This window comes from Ovis canadensis, chromosome 5 (genome assembly GCF_042477335.2).
Source record: "Ovis canadensis isolate MfBH-ARS-UI-01 breed Bighorn chromosome 5, ARS-UI_OviCan_v2, whole genome shotgun sequence".
Lineage (NCBI taxonomy): Eukaryota > Metazoa > Chordata > Mammalia > Artiodactyla > Bovidae > Ovis > Ovis canadensis.
The window spans coordinates 27,401,243-27,416,937 of NC_091249.1; the positions used below are offsets into that span (position 1 = coordinate 27,401,243).

At 54.7% G+C, this 15,695-nt stretch overlaps 1 protein-coding gene across 3 annotated transcripts in view; it reads right to left on the bottom strand.

Annotated features, from left to right (window-relative positions):
• Positions 1-15,695, bottom strand: part of DNMT1 (DNA methyltransferase 1) — a 50,206-nt gene that overhangs the window by 2,095 nt on the left and 32,416 nt on the right. For 2 of the 3 annotated variants that reach the window (XM_069591007.1, XM_069591009.1), the window contains exons 27-40: positions 15,408-15,581; positions 13,495-13,716; positions 12,441-12,633; positions 11,443-11,527; positions 11,120-11,248; positions 10,680-10,962; positions 10,217-10,358; positions 7,646-7,812; positions 7,083-7,260; positions 6,188-6,383; positions 5,721-5,884; positions 5,479-5,595; positions 4,620-4,710; positions 3,857-4,214 (exon numbers count right to left, since the gene is read on the bottom strand). In XM_069591007.1, the coding sequence (XP_069447108.1) occupies positions 4,183-4,214; positions 4,620-4,710; positions 5,479-5,595; positions 5,721-5,884; positions 6,188-6,383; positions 7,083-7,260; positions 7,646-7,812; positions 10,217-10,358; positions 10,680-10,962; positions 11,120-11,248; positions 11,443-11,527; positions 12,441-12,633; positions 13,495-13,716; positions 15,408-15,581 (2,173 nt within the window). In that variant the 3' untranslated portion in view covers positions 3,857-4,182. Of the gene's footprint in view, positions 1-3,856; positions 4,215-4,619; positions 4,711-5,478; positions 5,596-5,720; positions 5,885-6,187; positions 6,384-7,082; positions 7,261-7,645; positions 7,813-10,216; positions 10,359-10,679; positions 10,963-11,119; positions 11,249-11,442; positions 11,528-12,440; positions 12,634-13,494; positions 13,717-15,407; positions 15,582-15,695 lie in introns of those variants that run through there. The other variant, XM_069591008.1, reaches the window with a different exon arrangement.

A 15,695-nucleotide genomic window follows, 5' to 3' on the forward strand; every position in this document is an offset into this window, starting at 1 on the left:
ACTAAAATTCTGCAAGCTGTCGCGGCATACACCCAGAGAGAACCGTAACTCAAAAAGATACCTGCACCACAATGTTCAATGCAACACTATTTACAATAGCCAGGACGTGGAAGAAACCTGAATGGCTAACAACCGAGGACTAGATAAAGATGTGGTCCATATATGCAGTGGAATGTTACTCAGCCACAAAAAGGAATGAAATAGTGCTATTTGCAGAGACGCGGATGGACCTAGAGACTGTCATACAGGGTGAAGTAAGTCAGAAAGAGAAAAATAAATATTGTACATAATGCTTCTTTGTGGAATCTGGAAAAATGGTACAGATGAATTTATTTGCTGAGCAGAATTAGAGATACAGATATAGAGGATAACTTACGGATAGCAAGGGAAGAGGGTGGGATGAGATGAGAGGCTGGAATTGCAATATGTACATTACTGTATATAACAGATAACTGAGAGCCTACTGTATAGCACAGGGAACTCTATTCAATCTTCTGTGGTGACCTAAGGGCCTCCCAGGTGGTGTTACTGGTAAACAGCCCGTCTGCCAATGCAGGAGACGTAAGAGACGGGGGTTCAATCCCTGGGTTGGGACGATCTCCTGGAGAAGGGATAGGCTACCTACCCACTTGAGTTTTCTTGGGCTTCTCTGGTGGCTCAGATGGTAAAGAATCTGCCTGCAATGCAGGAGACCTGGGTTCAATCCCTGGTTTGGGAAGATCCCATGGAGAAAGAACTCACTCCACTATTCTGGCCTGGAGAATCCCATGGACAGAGGGGCCTGGCAGGCTAGAGTCCACGGGGTCGCAAAGAGTCGGACACGACTAAGCAACTTTCACAATACTACAATAAAAATTAAAATTTAAGAAAAGGTTCTGCAAGCCACAGGGCATGGCCAAAAAACCAAAACAAAACAAAAGAGGCAAGTACTGCATGATTTCACGCAGCACTGATTCCATGACTCCAACTCCTATGAGGTCCCTAGAGGAGGCAATCCATAGAGACAGAAGGTAGACGGTGGGGGCTGGGGGCTGAGGTGGGGAGGGATGGGGAGGGATGGGGAGTTAGGGTGTTTTTAAAGTGAAGTGTAGTGGATTTACAGTATTGCTAACTTCTATTGTACAGCAAACTGAGGCAACTATACATGTATGTATTCTTTTCCGTATTTTTTTCCACTGTGGTTTATCACAGGCTTTTGAATATAGTTCCCTGTGCTACATAGTAGAACTGTGTTTATCCATCCTATATATAATCATTTGCATCTCTGACCCCAGACTCCCAATCCATCCTTCCCCCAGCCTTCAGAATTGGTGTTTAATGGGGACAGAGTTTCAGTTTCACAAGATGAAGAGAGTTCTAGAGATGGATGGTACTGATGTAACTGCAGTGTGAAATTACTTAGTGCCGTTGAACTGCACACTTAAAAATGGTTAAGATGGAAAATTACATCATATGTATTTCACAATTAAAAAAAAATAAAAATGAACATGCACGCATACACCAGAAACCTGAAACCAGTAAAAAACACAGCGACACTATTTATGAAACAGAAAGTAACAAGTGTGGGCAAAGATGTAAAGAGATTTGAACATCTGTGTGTTGCTACCACAAATGTAAAATGGTACAGCTGTTTTTTCTGCTGGTTCCTCAAAAAGTTAAAACATAGAAGTACCCCGTGATCCAACAATTCTGTTCCAAGGTATATACTCCAGAAACTTGGAAGCAGGAACTCAGAGAGATACTTGTACATCAGTGTTTACTCCAGCATTACTCACAACAGCCAGAAGGTGGAAGCAATGCAAATACCCACTGACAGAGTGGAGGACAACATGTGTAGACATACAAGGGAATGCCGTTCATCCTTAAAAAGGAAGTTCCAACCAGGCCTACAACATGGATGAACCTAGAGAGCGTTCTGCTGAGTGAAAGAAGTCAGACGCAGAAGGCTAACTATGATCCCGTTTATATGAGATGCCTAGACTGGGGAAACTCAGAAGTATAGGGTAGAGGTTACCAGGGGCTGGGCGGGGGGAGGTGGGGAATGAGGGGTTATTATTTAGTGGCTATAAAGTTTGTTTGGGATGATAAAAATGTTCTGGAAATACACAGATTGTATTGAATGCCACTAAACTGTACACAAACACACAAAAAGGCTTAAAACCCCTCAAATCTCAGTCATGATTTTTGACAGAATAAATTAGATTATCAGTCATTAAGTCATTTCCAACTGTGACCCCATGGATTGCAGCATGCCAGGCTTCCCTGTCCTTCACTGTCTCCTGGAGCTTGCTCAAACACATATCCATTGAGTCAGTGATGCCATCCAACCATCTCCATCCTCTATTGTCCCCTTTTCCTCCTGCCTTCGATCTTTCCCAGCATCAAGGTCTTTTCTAATGAGTTGGGCTCTTCACATCAAGTGGCCAAAGTATTGGAGCTTCAGCTTCAGCGTCAATCTCTCCAACACATATTCAGGGTTGATTTCCTTTAGGATTGACTGGTTTGATCTCCTTGCAGTCCCAGGGGCTCTCAAGTCTTCTCCAGAACGATAGTTCGAAAGCATCAATTCTTTTGCGCTCAGCCTTCTTTATGGTCCAACTCTCACAGCTATATGACTACTGGAAAAAACCATAGCTTTGACTAGACAGACCTTTGTGACACAATGGAAGAGTCCATCCAAGGATGCTCAGCATGGTGCTGTTTACAACAGCAGAAATTTGAAACATTTACTTACTTACTATGTGGTAGATTAGTTGCTAAGTCATGAAGTCATGTCTGACTCTTGCAACCCCATGGACTGTAGTCTACCAGGCTCTTCTGTCCTTGGGGATTCTCCATGCAAGAACACCAGAGTGGGTTGCTATTTCCTTCTTGAGGGGATCTTCCTTACCCAGGGATCAAAGCTGAGCCTCCTGCATTGGCAGGCAGATTCTTTACTGACTGAGCCACCAGGGAAGCCAGATTACTTATGAAGGAGCTGAATGGATTTTACATTTGAACGCTCTCTAGTCCTTTAGTCTTGGGATTAAGGCACCTGTGACTTGCATGTCATGTTCCAGTGGAGGTGCCACAGAGTGCCCTCCTGAACACATAGAGGTGGGGCAGGTGATACTTGGCTGACTGGGCATGTCAGCCAAGGCCACATCTTAACAGTGGCCCTCTGGGGCGTTTGTGCTGGTGAGTGATACTTCTTTGTCTGCTTCTGCTTCACTGTCATTTTATACAGGTCTTTCCCAAAGATGAACCAAAGAACAGGTCTGTTCCTCCTAGAATTCAGTACCATTGAGTCAGGCTGAAAACGAGGAAAGTCCACCTAACAGATTCTTAAGCAAATAAAGCGTCTGTCTGGGGGTGGCAGGCCAGGGCTCCGAGTGATGCTTCTCTTCTCGTGCCACCATCCGTTGTGTGGGGCTTCTGGACTCGTGGTCCCAAGACAGCTGCTACACTGCCAGGCATCACAGCCCACTCCAGACCAAAGAGATAAAAGGCCACAAGGAAGGCCAACTAAGACTTCCTGGGGACTTCCCTAGTGGTCTAGTGGTTAAGACGCCATGCTCCCAATGCAGGTGGCATGGGTTTGATCCCTGGTTGGCGAATTAAGATCCTGCATGCTTCACAGTGTAGCCAAAAAATAAACAAAATAAAAGGCTTTCCTGGAAACACCACCAGCAAGTTCTACTTTCATGTTATTGGCCAGCACTGAGTCACAATCTCTAACCCAAACACACATGGAATGATCTAACTTCAGACGAACACCTCTGTGGGGTCACACTCAGCACTAAGGATCCCACTCTCATCCGGCCTCAGTGGAGAGGCACCCAGAAGTCCCTCGTAAATTGTGAGTCGCCACCCAGGGTGATTTATAGGAGAGATTTATTTGAAGAAATATTACAACATATAAAAACTACATAAAGTCTTAATTTCCACTTCATACAGTGGTAAATTTGATATAATGCGTAATAAAAAACTTTTAAAATCCAGAATGGACAAAGTACTGCACAGTTTGATCACTAAGTCAAATTAGCCGATAGGCAAATCTCACTGAAGAGCTTCACGTCAGCCAAGGCCACAAACACCGCATACGACACACCTGAACTGACTGATTGACATGTGAAAATACAACAATATCAGTGCACGCTGGGGATCTCTGGTGGCAGAAACATGGGTGATAGGAGGAGAGAACTAGTCCTTGGCAGCCTCCTCCTTGATTTTAGCTGAAGGGAAATAAAAGGGAGAGTCACCGCAGGGAACGTATGTTACAGTAAGCAACAGACAAGTAAGACAGGTACATTAATCAGGAGCTATGTTAATACCCAGGTGTCGATATTAAAGGATGACCAGGTAAGAACCTGTGGCAGCTCTGTATCAACATTCAGAGAGACTAAGCCCTACTCAGGTGTCCCCTAAAGGCTTCTAGATGGCCTGGGTTAGCATCCACAGTGGGCCCAGCCGAGCCAGACTCTGCCACAGGACAGAACCGGGCTCCAGTGCCTGTCCACTTACCCACCCACCTGCCTGCTCAGTCTCAGCAACCCTGAGAGAGACAGGAGGCCACTGGATGAGCTGCCCCAGTCCCAGAGCCTAATGTCACACCCTTGCCGAGTCCGCCCCCACCATACCTGAGGTGCTCTCGCGCGCTTTGGCCAACATGCAGCGCTTGATCTCCAAGCCGATGGCTTTGGCCAATGGTGGCGGCACAGCATTACCCACCTGCAGGAGGGAAGGAGGGCGACACCTGGTTTGGCACGGCCGGAGTCAGCACCAGCCTCCACTCAGACCTGGGCACTGGGTCCCTGGCCTCAGGCTCACAGGGGCCTCCAAAGCCTTCCACTGGACCCTCCTCCCACCCCAAAAACTGATGGGTCAAGAATCAGCCAGAGAAAGGGGATTTAAAGTGCTTTAGAAAATCTTAGAATCCAGATACAGAAGCCATCAGGTCTCACTTCTGGCTGAAAGCTGATACTCTGGGAGAACAGCATGTTGGGGGAGGTGAGGGTGGTGTGAAATGGGAAGGTCTCGCTGTAACCTCAGCCATGCACCTGCGTTACTTGGATGTACCTTAATTAAGAGCCAAACCTAGTACTCTGAGAAACAGGAGGAAATATTGGTTCATTTCAACGCTTAGTGACAAGACAGTGAATGTGTACCACCACACACTCAGCCTGCTCTGTGTGATGTGCTGGAAGTTTCCTTTGGGCTAAATCTTCTTCCGCTGTCAATAGCAACCACACACTTGGTGATTCCACCTGACCCATGAGGACCCGAGGCCCCAGGGATGGCTAGTTACCCCTTTCTTACCACCCCCCTCCTGGGAATACTGAGGCCAGTGAGTTAACCAGCTGTGGGGGTTCAGGGTCCCCTCAGAAGTGACCGTGTGAGCCGAGCTCCCCACAGACCCACCCCACCCTCGTCTCCCTCTTGCCGGGCCTGCTTCGTGGGAGCTGCCGGCCGGCCCTGCCTCAGTGTCCATCCACTGACCTGCCGGTGCTTGTCCAGGATGTTGCCGAACAGCCGATAGGTGTCAGGGAAGCCCTGGGAGCGGGCACACTCCCGCACGCTCACCACTCGGTGCTGCTCGGGGTGGAGCACGCGGCCCTGGGGGCAAGAAGCATGGTGGGGGAGGGTGTAAGAGACAACCACCTACGACTGCCACAGGAAGCCCACGCTGGCCCTGGCCAGTGAGTCCGTCCCCACCAGGCCCGAGGGGCCCGCAGACCTACCTGCTTACCCATGGGCTCAGGGTTGGTGACAGTTGTGCTGAAGAAGCCGTCCCACTCAAGACGCCCATAGAGGCCAGCCCAGTGGTTGTGCCTGTTCCCAGTGTGGGGCAGGCACCAGGGAATAAGGGTGTTGAACTGTCGGGCCGCAGGCTCACAGGGCTTGCCTGCAGGGAGATAGGGCTGTGATGGGGCCGTGGTGGAAGGCAGTCCACCAGGCGGAGCCTCCCCATAAGCCCTGTTTTCAGCAGCCTTTATTTAGAGCAGGGACACCCATGTCCGGTGGGTCTGCACCCAGCTCAGGGCCGCTGGCCTCCTGAGCCCCTGCACCTCCTGCTGAGAAAGCCTGAGACCGTGCCCCTTCCCTTGAGCCCCCCACATGGCTGCAGATCCTAACGGGGCTGGAAGCGTCACACCAAGCAGGAGGAAGCCATACCCGGAGGCCAGGGCACGGGGAGGGGCTGCCCCACCTTCCACACAGGAGCAGACCCCGCGGAGGGCGCCGGCGCTGCTGCAGCCGTTCTTCTTGTCGTGGTAGTTGTACCGCAGCTTCCGGGCCAGGGTGCCGTCGGAGAGCCGCACCTCAATGTTGGGCAGGTCACGCCAGTCCGAGCCCGGGGCCAGGGGGATGTGCCGCATGCGGGCAGCCACCAAGGCGCTCATGTCCTGGAGGAGCACAGAAGGCCCGGCTGTCGCCCAGCTGGGGGAGCACTCAAGCAGGTGCCATGGGGGCTGGGTGCTGTCATGGTGGGCACTGGGCACGCTGGCGGCGACTAGGAGCCCCCAGGCACTTGTATCCCACTGGGGGAGACTGACAGTAACCCCAGTGCACAGCCTGGAGTCACACACGTGCATTGATAACTCCAGAGCGGGGATGTGGGAGAAGGTGGGACGGGTGAGGGGGTGGCTTTGGGCAAGTGCAGGCAGGGTTTGGGAGGAGCTGGCGTGGCACAGGTGGAGCCAGAGGTGGGGAGCCCTGGGGTCTCCCAGAGAACAGGGGTGGTGAGAGACGCGGTGGGAAACAGTGGCCATTCCAGAACTATTTAGGAAGAGTGTAAACTATTCTAGGGTGTAAGGTCTTCCTAGACCTATTACTTCGGAGTAATAAGCTCTGATGAACACCCCACGACCAAGTACTGCGGTGGCGGAGGGTGGTGGTGGAGAGAGGGTGGGTAATTGGAAAAGCAGGAGGCGGTGAGGCGGTGAGGCTGGGGGCTGGCTGAGATAACGCTGGGCTAGGGGTGAGCAGTCAAGAGCAGAAGGGGTGGAAGGGGAGGGGCGGACATCAGCTCCTCCAGCCCAGGCTGCGCTCCCCCCGCAGCTCTGTCCCCAACAGGCAGCTGCAGGGAGGCCTGCTCTGGTCACCTTGCAAATATGATCCCTGAGGATGGGCTGGTACTGCGAGCCCCGGAGCTGCCTCTGGAACCAGGACTGGGGCTCCCCGTTGTATGAGATCTCCAGTGCCGAGGCCCCGTTCCGGATCTCGGGGAGGTCGGACATGGTGTCCCGCACGGTGATGGTTCGGAAGGGACCTGAGCTCAACCTGCAGCAAAGCATGGAGGGTTGGCACCTCTGGGACACACAGCTACTGTTACCTGAGTCACAGCTGCTATCCCCGACGGCTGGCACTGTCTTCTGCAGAAAAGGGGACCTTGACTCGGGGTCAAAGGGCTACCCGAGGTCACCGGGGCAGCACTCTCCTCAGACCCTGTGTAGAGCGTGGGCTCTGGCTGTGGCCCTGTACTCAGGGTGCTCGGGCAGGATAAGCCCAGAGGGGCAGAGCGTTCTGGGGGCAGGCTGGACCCCACACCACTGCTCCTCGCTAACACTTTCTCCGGGCCCGGGGCCTTGTCACTGAGGTCCCCCGGCACCACCCTGCTCCCCCAAACCTCACCGGCACCACGACCATGGGCGGGCAGGGCTCCTACCTGGTGATGTTGCTGACAAACTTCTTGTCGTCCACCACGACGCTCAGCTGGCAGGCCCGGGGCGCGAACACGTGCAACGGCTCGGGGAACAGAGGGAGTGGCTCCCCAGGGGCTGCAGCCAGGATGATGGCTCGCCTCCGAGTCTGGGCCACGCCGTACTGACCAGCCTGTGCAGGGAGGACCAGAGGCGCACAGTCAGCGGGCACCCTGACTCGCTGGTCTGAGGGCTGGGGTCCGTGGCATCTGACTTTGGGGAGCATCTGGCCGGTGTGAAGCTCACCCAGAGAGCCCTTAGTTAACCCACAGTGCTAGTGCTAAATTGCTTCAGTCACATCCGAATCTTTGCAATCCCATGGACTGCAGCCCACCAGATTCCCGTCTATGGGATACCCCAGGCAAGAATACTGGAGTAGATTGCCATGTCGTTCTCCAGGAAGTTAACCCAAGGCTTCCACTTAACCAGAGTGAGGCCAGAGGGCAGGACAAGCGATCCCAAGAGGTGGCCAGCAACCGCGGGGGAGGTGGGAGTGAGCTCAGGAGATGCTCTCAGCCGGTTCTTTGGACACATGGGGGTGCCGTGGTCTTAGCACTGGGGAGGAGAGCAGCCAGGGGAGACACCAGGAGCCGCGCCTCCCGCCTGGCAGCCCACAGTCACAGAGACAGAACACGGCCACCAGCGAGGCTTGTTCGGTTAGGCTGAGACACTGTGGAGACCAACAGGGAGGGCTTGGGGCCGAGTGCCACCCTCTCCCCTCCACACGCTCACTGTTTTCCAGCCATCTCTCCCTCCTGTTTCAGCACCCGTTTCAGTTTTAGTTATGCCATCAGTTACTGAACAGGCACACACAGAGCAGTCGCTCTTCAGAAGAGGCCTCGTCCCCTCTGCCCACCCCAAGGCCCTGTCGCTGCAGACACAGCCACTGAGAGGCCCCTGGAGTTTCACCATGCACACCCTCGAGGTGTTCATAAGCACGACCAATCACACAGAGACTCGGCCATTTAGTCTATAAAACAGTGTGGTCTATGTGTGGTTCCTGACCCACCCTGTGTGGGAGTCTAACTGCTACCTGGAGTTCCACAGCTGGGCACCCCTACACCCCATCAGGGGAAACGAGCTGGAAACAACGCAGCAAAGAGGTCTCTTGCACATGGTCCCTCAGGACTTGCTGGGGTCCTGGCTCTGAGTTCCTCCAGAATCTCAATGCCAAAGGCTCTATCTATAGTGCAGTGCGGGCCAGCATCTGCCTCCACCAGACTATAGGTCATCACCCTACAGCCTGATCCTTTGAGGAGTTTTGTTTTTAATTTTTGGCCACATTCAGCAGCATGTAGGATCTCAGCTCCCCACCAGGGATCGAATCCACACCCCCCCATGTGGAAGTGCTGGGGAAGTCCCCTTTGGAGCTCTGTTTTCAGTTACGGACAGTTTTTTGGAGCTCTGTTTTCAGTTACGGACAGTTTGTTGCAGCCCAGGGATGGCTGCCCCCGCCTCTGGCCTCTGCGTGCGCCCGTGTGCCCCTGCCCAGGCATGGCTGCCCCCGCGTCTGGCCTCTGCGTGCGCCCGTCTGCCCCTGCCCAGGCATGGCTGCCCCCGCGTCTGGCCTCTGCGTGCGCCCGTGTGCCCCTGCCCAGGCATGGTTGCCCCCGCCCCTGGCCTCTGCGTGCGCCCGTCTGACACTGCCCAGGGATGGCTGCCCCCGCCTCTGGCCTCTGCGTGCGCCCGTCTGCCCCTGCCCAGGCATGGCTGCCCCCGCCTCTGGCCTCTGCGTGCGCCCGTGTGCCCCTGCCCAAGCATGGCTGCCCCCGCCTCTGGCCTCTGCCTGCCCCCGCCTCTGGCCTCTGCGTGCGCCTGTGTGCCCCTGCCCAGGCATGGCAGCCCCCGCCTCTGGCCTCTGCGTGCGCCTGTCTGCCCCCTGCCCAGGGATGGCTGCCCCCTGCCCAGGGATGGCTGCCCCCTGCCCAGGGATGGCTGCCCCCGCCTCTGGCCTCTGTGTGCACCCGTGTGCCCCTGCCCAGGCATGGCTGCCCCCGCCTCTGGCCTCTGCCTGCCCCCGCCTCTGGCCTCTGCGTGCGCCTGTGTGCCCCTGCCCAGGCAAGGCTGCCCCCGCCTCTGGCCTCTGCATGCGCCCGTGTGCCCCTGCCCAGGCATGGCTGCCCCCGCCTCTGGCCTCTGCCTGCCCCCGCCTCTGGCCTCTGCGTGCGCCTGTGTGCCCCTGCCCAGGGATGGCTGCCCCCGCCTGTGTGCCCCTGCCCAGGGATGGCTGCCCCCGCCTGTGTGCCCCTGCCCAGGGATGGCTGCCCCCGCCTCTGGCCTCTGCGTGCGCCCGTGTGCCCCTGCCCAGGCATGGCTGCCCCCGCCTCTGGCCTCTGCATGCGCCCGTCTGCCCCTGCCCAGGGATGGCTGCCCCCGCCTCTGGCCTCTGCGTGCGCCCGCCTGCCCCTGCCCAGGGATGGCTGCCCCCGCCTCTGGCCTCTGCGTGCGCCCGTCTGCCCCTGCCCAGGGATGGCTGCCCCCGCCTCTGGCCTCTGCGTGCGCCCGCCTGCCCCCGCCTGCCCCCGACCTGGGCGCACCTGCAGCACGCCGAACGTGCACTGGTAGCCCATGCGGACCAGGCAGCGCAGCGTCAGCTTCAGGACCATGGAGCGCTTGAAGGAGACGAAGTTTCGAACGTTCTCCAAGAGGAAGTAGCGGGGCCGGTAGTAGTCACAGTAGCTGTGGGGGACAGGAGTGACCGAGAGAGTCAGCCCCACGCCTGGAGAGAGCAAGGCGGCCTCCTTGGCCAGAAGTCACTCCCAACTGCTTTGACGCTTGTCAAGACAAACCTGCCGGCTCTCAGGGTCTCTCCCTAGTGGAGAGGGAGCCGTGAACTCCCTGAAGGCTGAGAGTGGTGCCTCGCTCAGCAGCGGCCTTCTGTAGGAGCGAAGGCTAAAGCGGTGACTGCTTGGCCCTGGCACCAGGCATTGCAGCACAAGGGCAGGCCATCTAGTTGCCCTTGGATGGCACTGAACGCAGAGGGGCTTTAGCTCTGTTTACCTGAGGAAGGAGACCACCAGGGAGTTCTTGAACTTGGAGTAGGTTCGAGAGTTGAAGCGGTTCATGCCACTGAAGCCCTGGCAGGGCGGCCCACCGCACAGCATCTCCACGTCTCCCTTCTGAGGCAGCTTCTGGCCACGGGAGTTGGTCACCTCCCCAGCCATGACCAGCTTCAGCAGGACGTTGCAGTCCTCTGTGAACACCGTGGACCCAGGGTTGTTGAGCCGGAACGCCTGGGCCGCAGGGTCCCACATCTCGATGGCCCAAAGTGTCTCCGAGATGCCTAGGTGGGGGATACAAGGACATAGACGTGTCATGAACTCCTCAGAAAGAGACTCTCTAGTCCGAACTGTGGCCAGGGCCACAGAGGTCTTCCAGACACAGCCTGCCTGATCCAGTTTTTAACAGGTTGTGTGGAGAGACCCGCCCCCGGAGCGTACCTGCTTGGTGGAAGCCTTCTGACAGTCCCCCACAGCCGGAAAACACGTCCAGGGTCCGCAGCTTCGGCAGTTTGATTTCTGTTTCCAGTTCACTTGGCTCACACGTCTGAGATTTCGTCCTGTTTTTTCCTGCAGGAGATGGACCCCAAGTCAGAGCAGGGTCCTGATGGGCTCTCCTCAAAGCCCCTGGTGACTCAGAGTCCACCTCGTTTTGAGGAGGTAACATCAGAGGTTGCTCTTCCATGCTGATTGACTCATGAGTATCCGAGCTAGAGGACACAGACTTGAAGAGGAACCTGGGGGAATGGCACACCACGACATACCTTTCCCCTTCCCCTTCCCTTTATTTCCATGGCTCCGGGCGTGGTTCGGAGGATCTTCAAAGCTTTTGCTCTTGGCGTTATAGGCCTGAGGGGGAAAGAACCACAGCGGTCTGGAAGAGAAACATCAGTTCCCTTCTCTAACAAATAGGATTTAAGTTAATTTGATAAGAATACACTTCATTTCTTCCTAAGTATGGCCAGAAGCCAAGAGGGCTTTGATTCTAATAGAGAAAAGGGGAAAAGTCTATTAATAAAAATGTTTTACCTGCCTGACAGAAATTCCTGCTATTTTAAGTACCTGGACTACTCATTCTGAAAATAGGCAAATGTTATAATCAGGCTGTACACACCAGAACCTGGGGGAGACACGGGTTATCTTAAGACCATACATGCCTGTCACAAGAAGCTGTGCTCAAACAATTTTAAAGTGATTAGCTTAAATCAACAGACTCCTGGCTCTTCTCTCTCTCAATAACCAGGCCACAAGCTCAGCTATGAGGCTGAAGGGACTGGGGGCAGGGATTCATCTCCTGGGCCTAGAGGTCCATTTTCCTAACTCATAGACACTGGCCAGACCAGCAGAGGCCACCTAACAGTCTACAAAAATTGTTATTTGTGTGTGTGTGTGTGTGTGTGTGTGTTAGTCGCTCAGTTGTGTCCAGCTCTTTGCAATGCCATGGACTGTAGCTCGCCAGACTTCTCTGTCTATGGAATTCTCCAGGCAGGAATACTGCAGTGGGTTGCCATTCCCTTCTTCAGGGACTCTTCCCAACCTACGGTTTGAACCCAGGTTTTCCACATTCCAGGTGAATTCTTTACCGTCTGAACCACCAGGGAGGTCTGAGTTATTGCATTAGGATGTTAAAATATTTCATTTTGCTTTAAGTGTTAAATTCCAGATCAATGTGAGTGTCACAGACTCATGCTCTGGGTAAGTAAACTTCTCGGGCGCTGTGTCTGACCCAGAGGCCCTCCCTGCAGTGAGCCCAGGGCCCCACCTCGAGAAAGTAGAAGCGATCGGGGCCACCAGCAGAGAAGTCCTGGAGGCACTCAGGCAGGTCCTCTCCGTACTCCACGGTGCAGCGGCCCTGCACGGCCTTGAAGTCCACCACGGCCTCCTCATCGCTCCAGTAGAGCAGGTTGATGTCTGCATGGTAACTGGCTGGGGTAGACTTGTGTGTGTTCTCCGGCCTGGGAGTGCAAGAGTCTTTGTTAGTTCATTTGTCGCAAGCTGAAAATGAATTAAATGGCATATTCCTGGGGATGTGCTCATAGGATCAGAGGGTAAAGACTAGGCCCCATGCCTCACTAAGTCACCTTGATTACTAACCCCCTTAGTCGGCACTAAACACCACAAACTAAGTGGGATTTCTTACTGTGATCTCAACTAAGGGTTTGCTTGCTCTTTATGCCTCCAAGAAGACTGGGTGGGCCTGGGTTGAGACCAGGTGCCGACCTCCTATTGAGAAGCATGTCTAGAGCTGCCTTCCTCCCCCTATGCCTGCCAGATTCCTTGTTCTCTTAGTACCTGTTACTTCAAAGACTTCAGAAAAACTTTCCTGTATGTTAGCTAAGAAGTGGAGCAACTGTAGACTTATCTGTATGGATCAGCTTCAGTTTAAGCTCCTAAGTACTATCAGGATCCCCAAAACTCAGTGAAGCCAAGACCTTGGGACAGAGAGAAACCCCAGAAACGGAGAAGAAGGCCTGGAAAGGACAGGAGGACTGGCAGTAGGGAGGGGCGGAACACAAGGGCAACTTAAACAGATATCAGGGTTTTGATGGCGCCTCAGACAGAGCCCAGGATATGCCATGCCTGCCTTGGTCGCACTCTGGACCTCGCTCACTGATCTCTTTTGGACAAAGCTCTGCAGCTCTAAGACAGGAATCCAGGGCTGTGTTACACAGTTGTAGTGATCCTCAGCACCCACCAGGTAGTCAGGAACACCTGGGAGGACTACCTCCTCCACCCCTTAGACCACCACTGTGTGTCCGATTCACTACCTCCCATGACTCAGGCAGAGGCCCCTGGAGGGCAGAGCCCTCACCGACCTGTAGAACTTGTTGACCCTGATCTTGATGTCTGCCTCATTGGGCCGGCCGTTGCTCTTCTTGCTGCAGAAGATCTCCTTTATGCGGCCAACACGGTAGGGCTCGGGGGCATCCAGGTTGCTGCCCTTGATGTAGTCGGAGTACTTCCGGTAGTGCTCTGGATACAGAGCTTCGTCCACAGGCTCCTTCCGGGGGCGTTTCACAGGACTGGACAGCTTGATGCTGCAGAGAAGCGACTACTCTGAGTGACTGAACGTCAAACGTTAGAAAGTGGTTCGGCGTGACTGACCAGTGATGATCACTGTTCAAATTCCAGCGCCTGAACTAACGCAGCTCAGTACCCTGAGCACAGATTTAGAGATTCAATCTCATCCACACTTTAACACAGGTATTCCCCATCTGTGCTCTGGGTCTCGCTGCTGAGGTTGTTCACATTCTCCCTGCACCTGGCCTTAGGGCAGGACTTCCTGGCAGGTGGTGTGTTCAGCTCCACAGGTGTGAGTAGCCGTGATAAACAAGCCCTGCCCTGGCAGGAGAATTGCCAGTGAGCTTCCCCTTGCCTTGGACAGGCAACTTGGAAGGCAGAGGCCTTGTCAACCCAGGTCCCTGAGTGACAAAACAGTCTTGAGTCCCCTGAACCACAGTGGACACACAGTCCAGGCAAGAGGTAAACTCCTGTGGTCTGAGAGTTGTGGCGGTGGCATAACCTACATTCTGACTGAGGCACTAACCTCGGGGCACTGCGGGAGGGGCCAGGGGAGAAGATGGGCTAGCCGAACCTGGCCCAGCTAGCCGAACCTGGCCCAGCCATGTACTGGTGGAATCAGGCCATCACATCAGATGCCAAGCTGCCAGGACCACAGGGCCACACTCTGAAGACAGGAAGTTGAGCAGTTCAGGAGGGCAGGGGCCGTGTGTTCCCGCCAGGCCCCCCAAAGTCTGTCAGGCCCCAGAGACCCTCTGAGCACCTGTGCTCTCACTTCCACCTGGGCCAGGAATACCTGGTCAACAGCCCTACAGGCCGGCTCCCCTTCCAGGCCAAGAGCCGGTGTTTCAGGGCACCATGCACACTCACTTCGCAGGGCTGGGAGGACTGAGGCTCTGCAATTCAGTGCATGGGTTGACTGGGTTGAACTCATTCAGTTGAATGGGTTCCAATGAGGACTCGAGGAAAATAAGTCGGGAAACTGAGCTAAGCTTGCCAAAATGCTGGTTGTAAATCCAACCACACGCTAGTTCTAAGAACCAACAAGGAAGGGATCAAGTGTGGGAAATATCTGTGGCTTTGATTTTTCCCTGAAGAGCCTCAGTCCTTTGATGTGGAAGTCTCTTGATGCAGTTCCCAGTTACCAAGCAGTAACTCACAGTCAGCCTTTACACTAAGCCAGGCACTGTGCTAATAAGCACCTTTTTTTTTTTTTTAATTTTAGATTTTTTTTGCCACACTGCATAGCATGTGGGATCTTAGTTCCCTGACCAGGGACTGAACCTGCTCCCCCTGCACTGGAAGGGCAGAGTCTTAACCACTCAACCACGAGGGAAGTCCCTAATAAGCACTTTTAACTCACTTACTCCTTAGAGGCCTGGCAGGCAAGACAAGATACTCCTCTCCCCATCTGATAACGGGAACTGGGGGCAGGGTCTCTGACATGACCCGCTGGGCAGGAACCCATCACTGACCCCAGCATCCTCCTTTAGCCAGCAGGCTCTGTCTGACTTCTTTCACAGACAGCTTCACTGCCACAGAAGGACAGTGGCTCCACACAGGACCGCTGGATGGCGTCTGCTCAACACAGACGCCAGTGCGACGGCTCAGCAGCAGCTGGTAGTGGGCTGAGGTGGGGGGCATGTGGTGCAGCCAGCCTGCTGCTGGCCCGGAGCGCCTGGCCCCACTGGCTTCAAGGGGCACTCACTTGAAGGTGAAGGCCTCGGGAGGGAGGTACACGCCATCGCCCACCCGGTACTGGACGCCGTTCTTGGTGGCAAGGCTATAGAGGACACGGCCTTCCAGGTCCTGGAGCTGCTCCATGACCCTGGGGATTTCCTTCTGCCTCATTTCGGCCAGACGTGCACAGCTCACACAGAACCTGAAGGAGCGGTGGACAGAAACCAAAGGCCCTTGAGTGGCTGGTGGTGATTTTAAGCAGCTGCCACTGGCGTACTTCCAGAGACTCCGGTGACCAAGAGGAAGTACACACGGA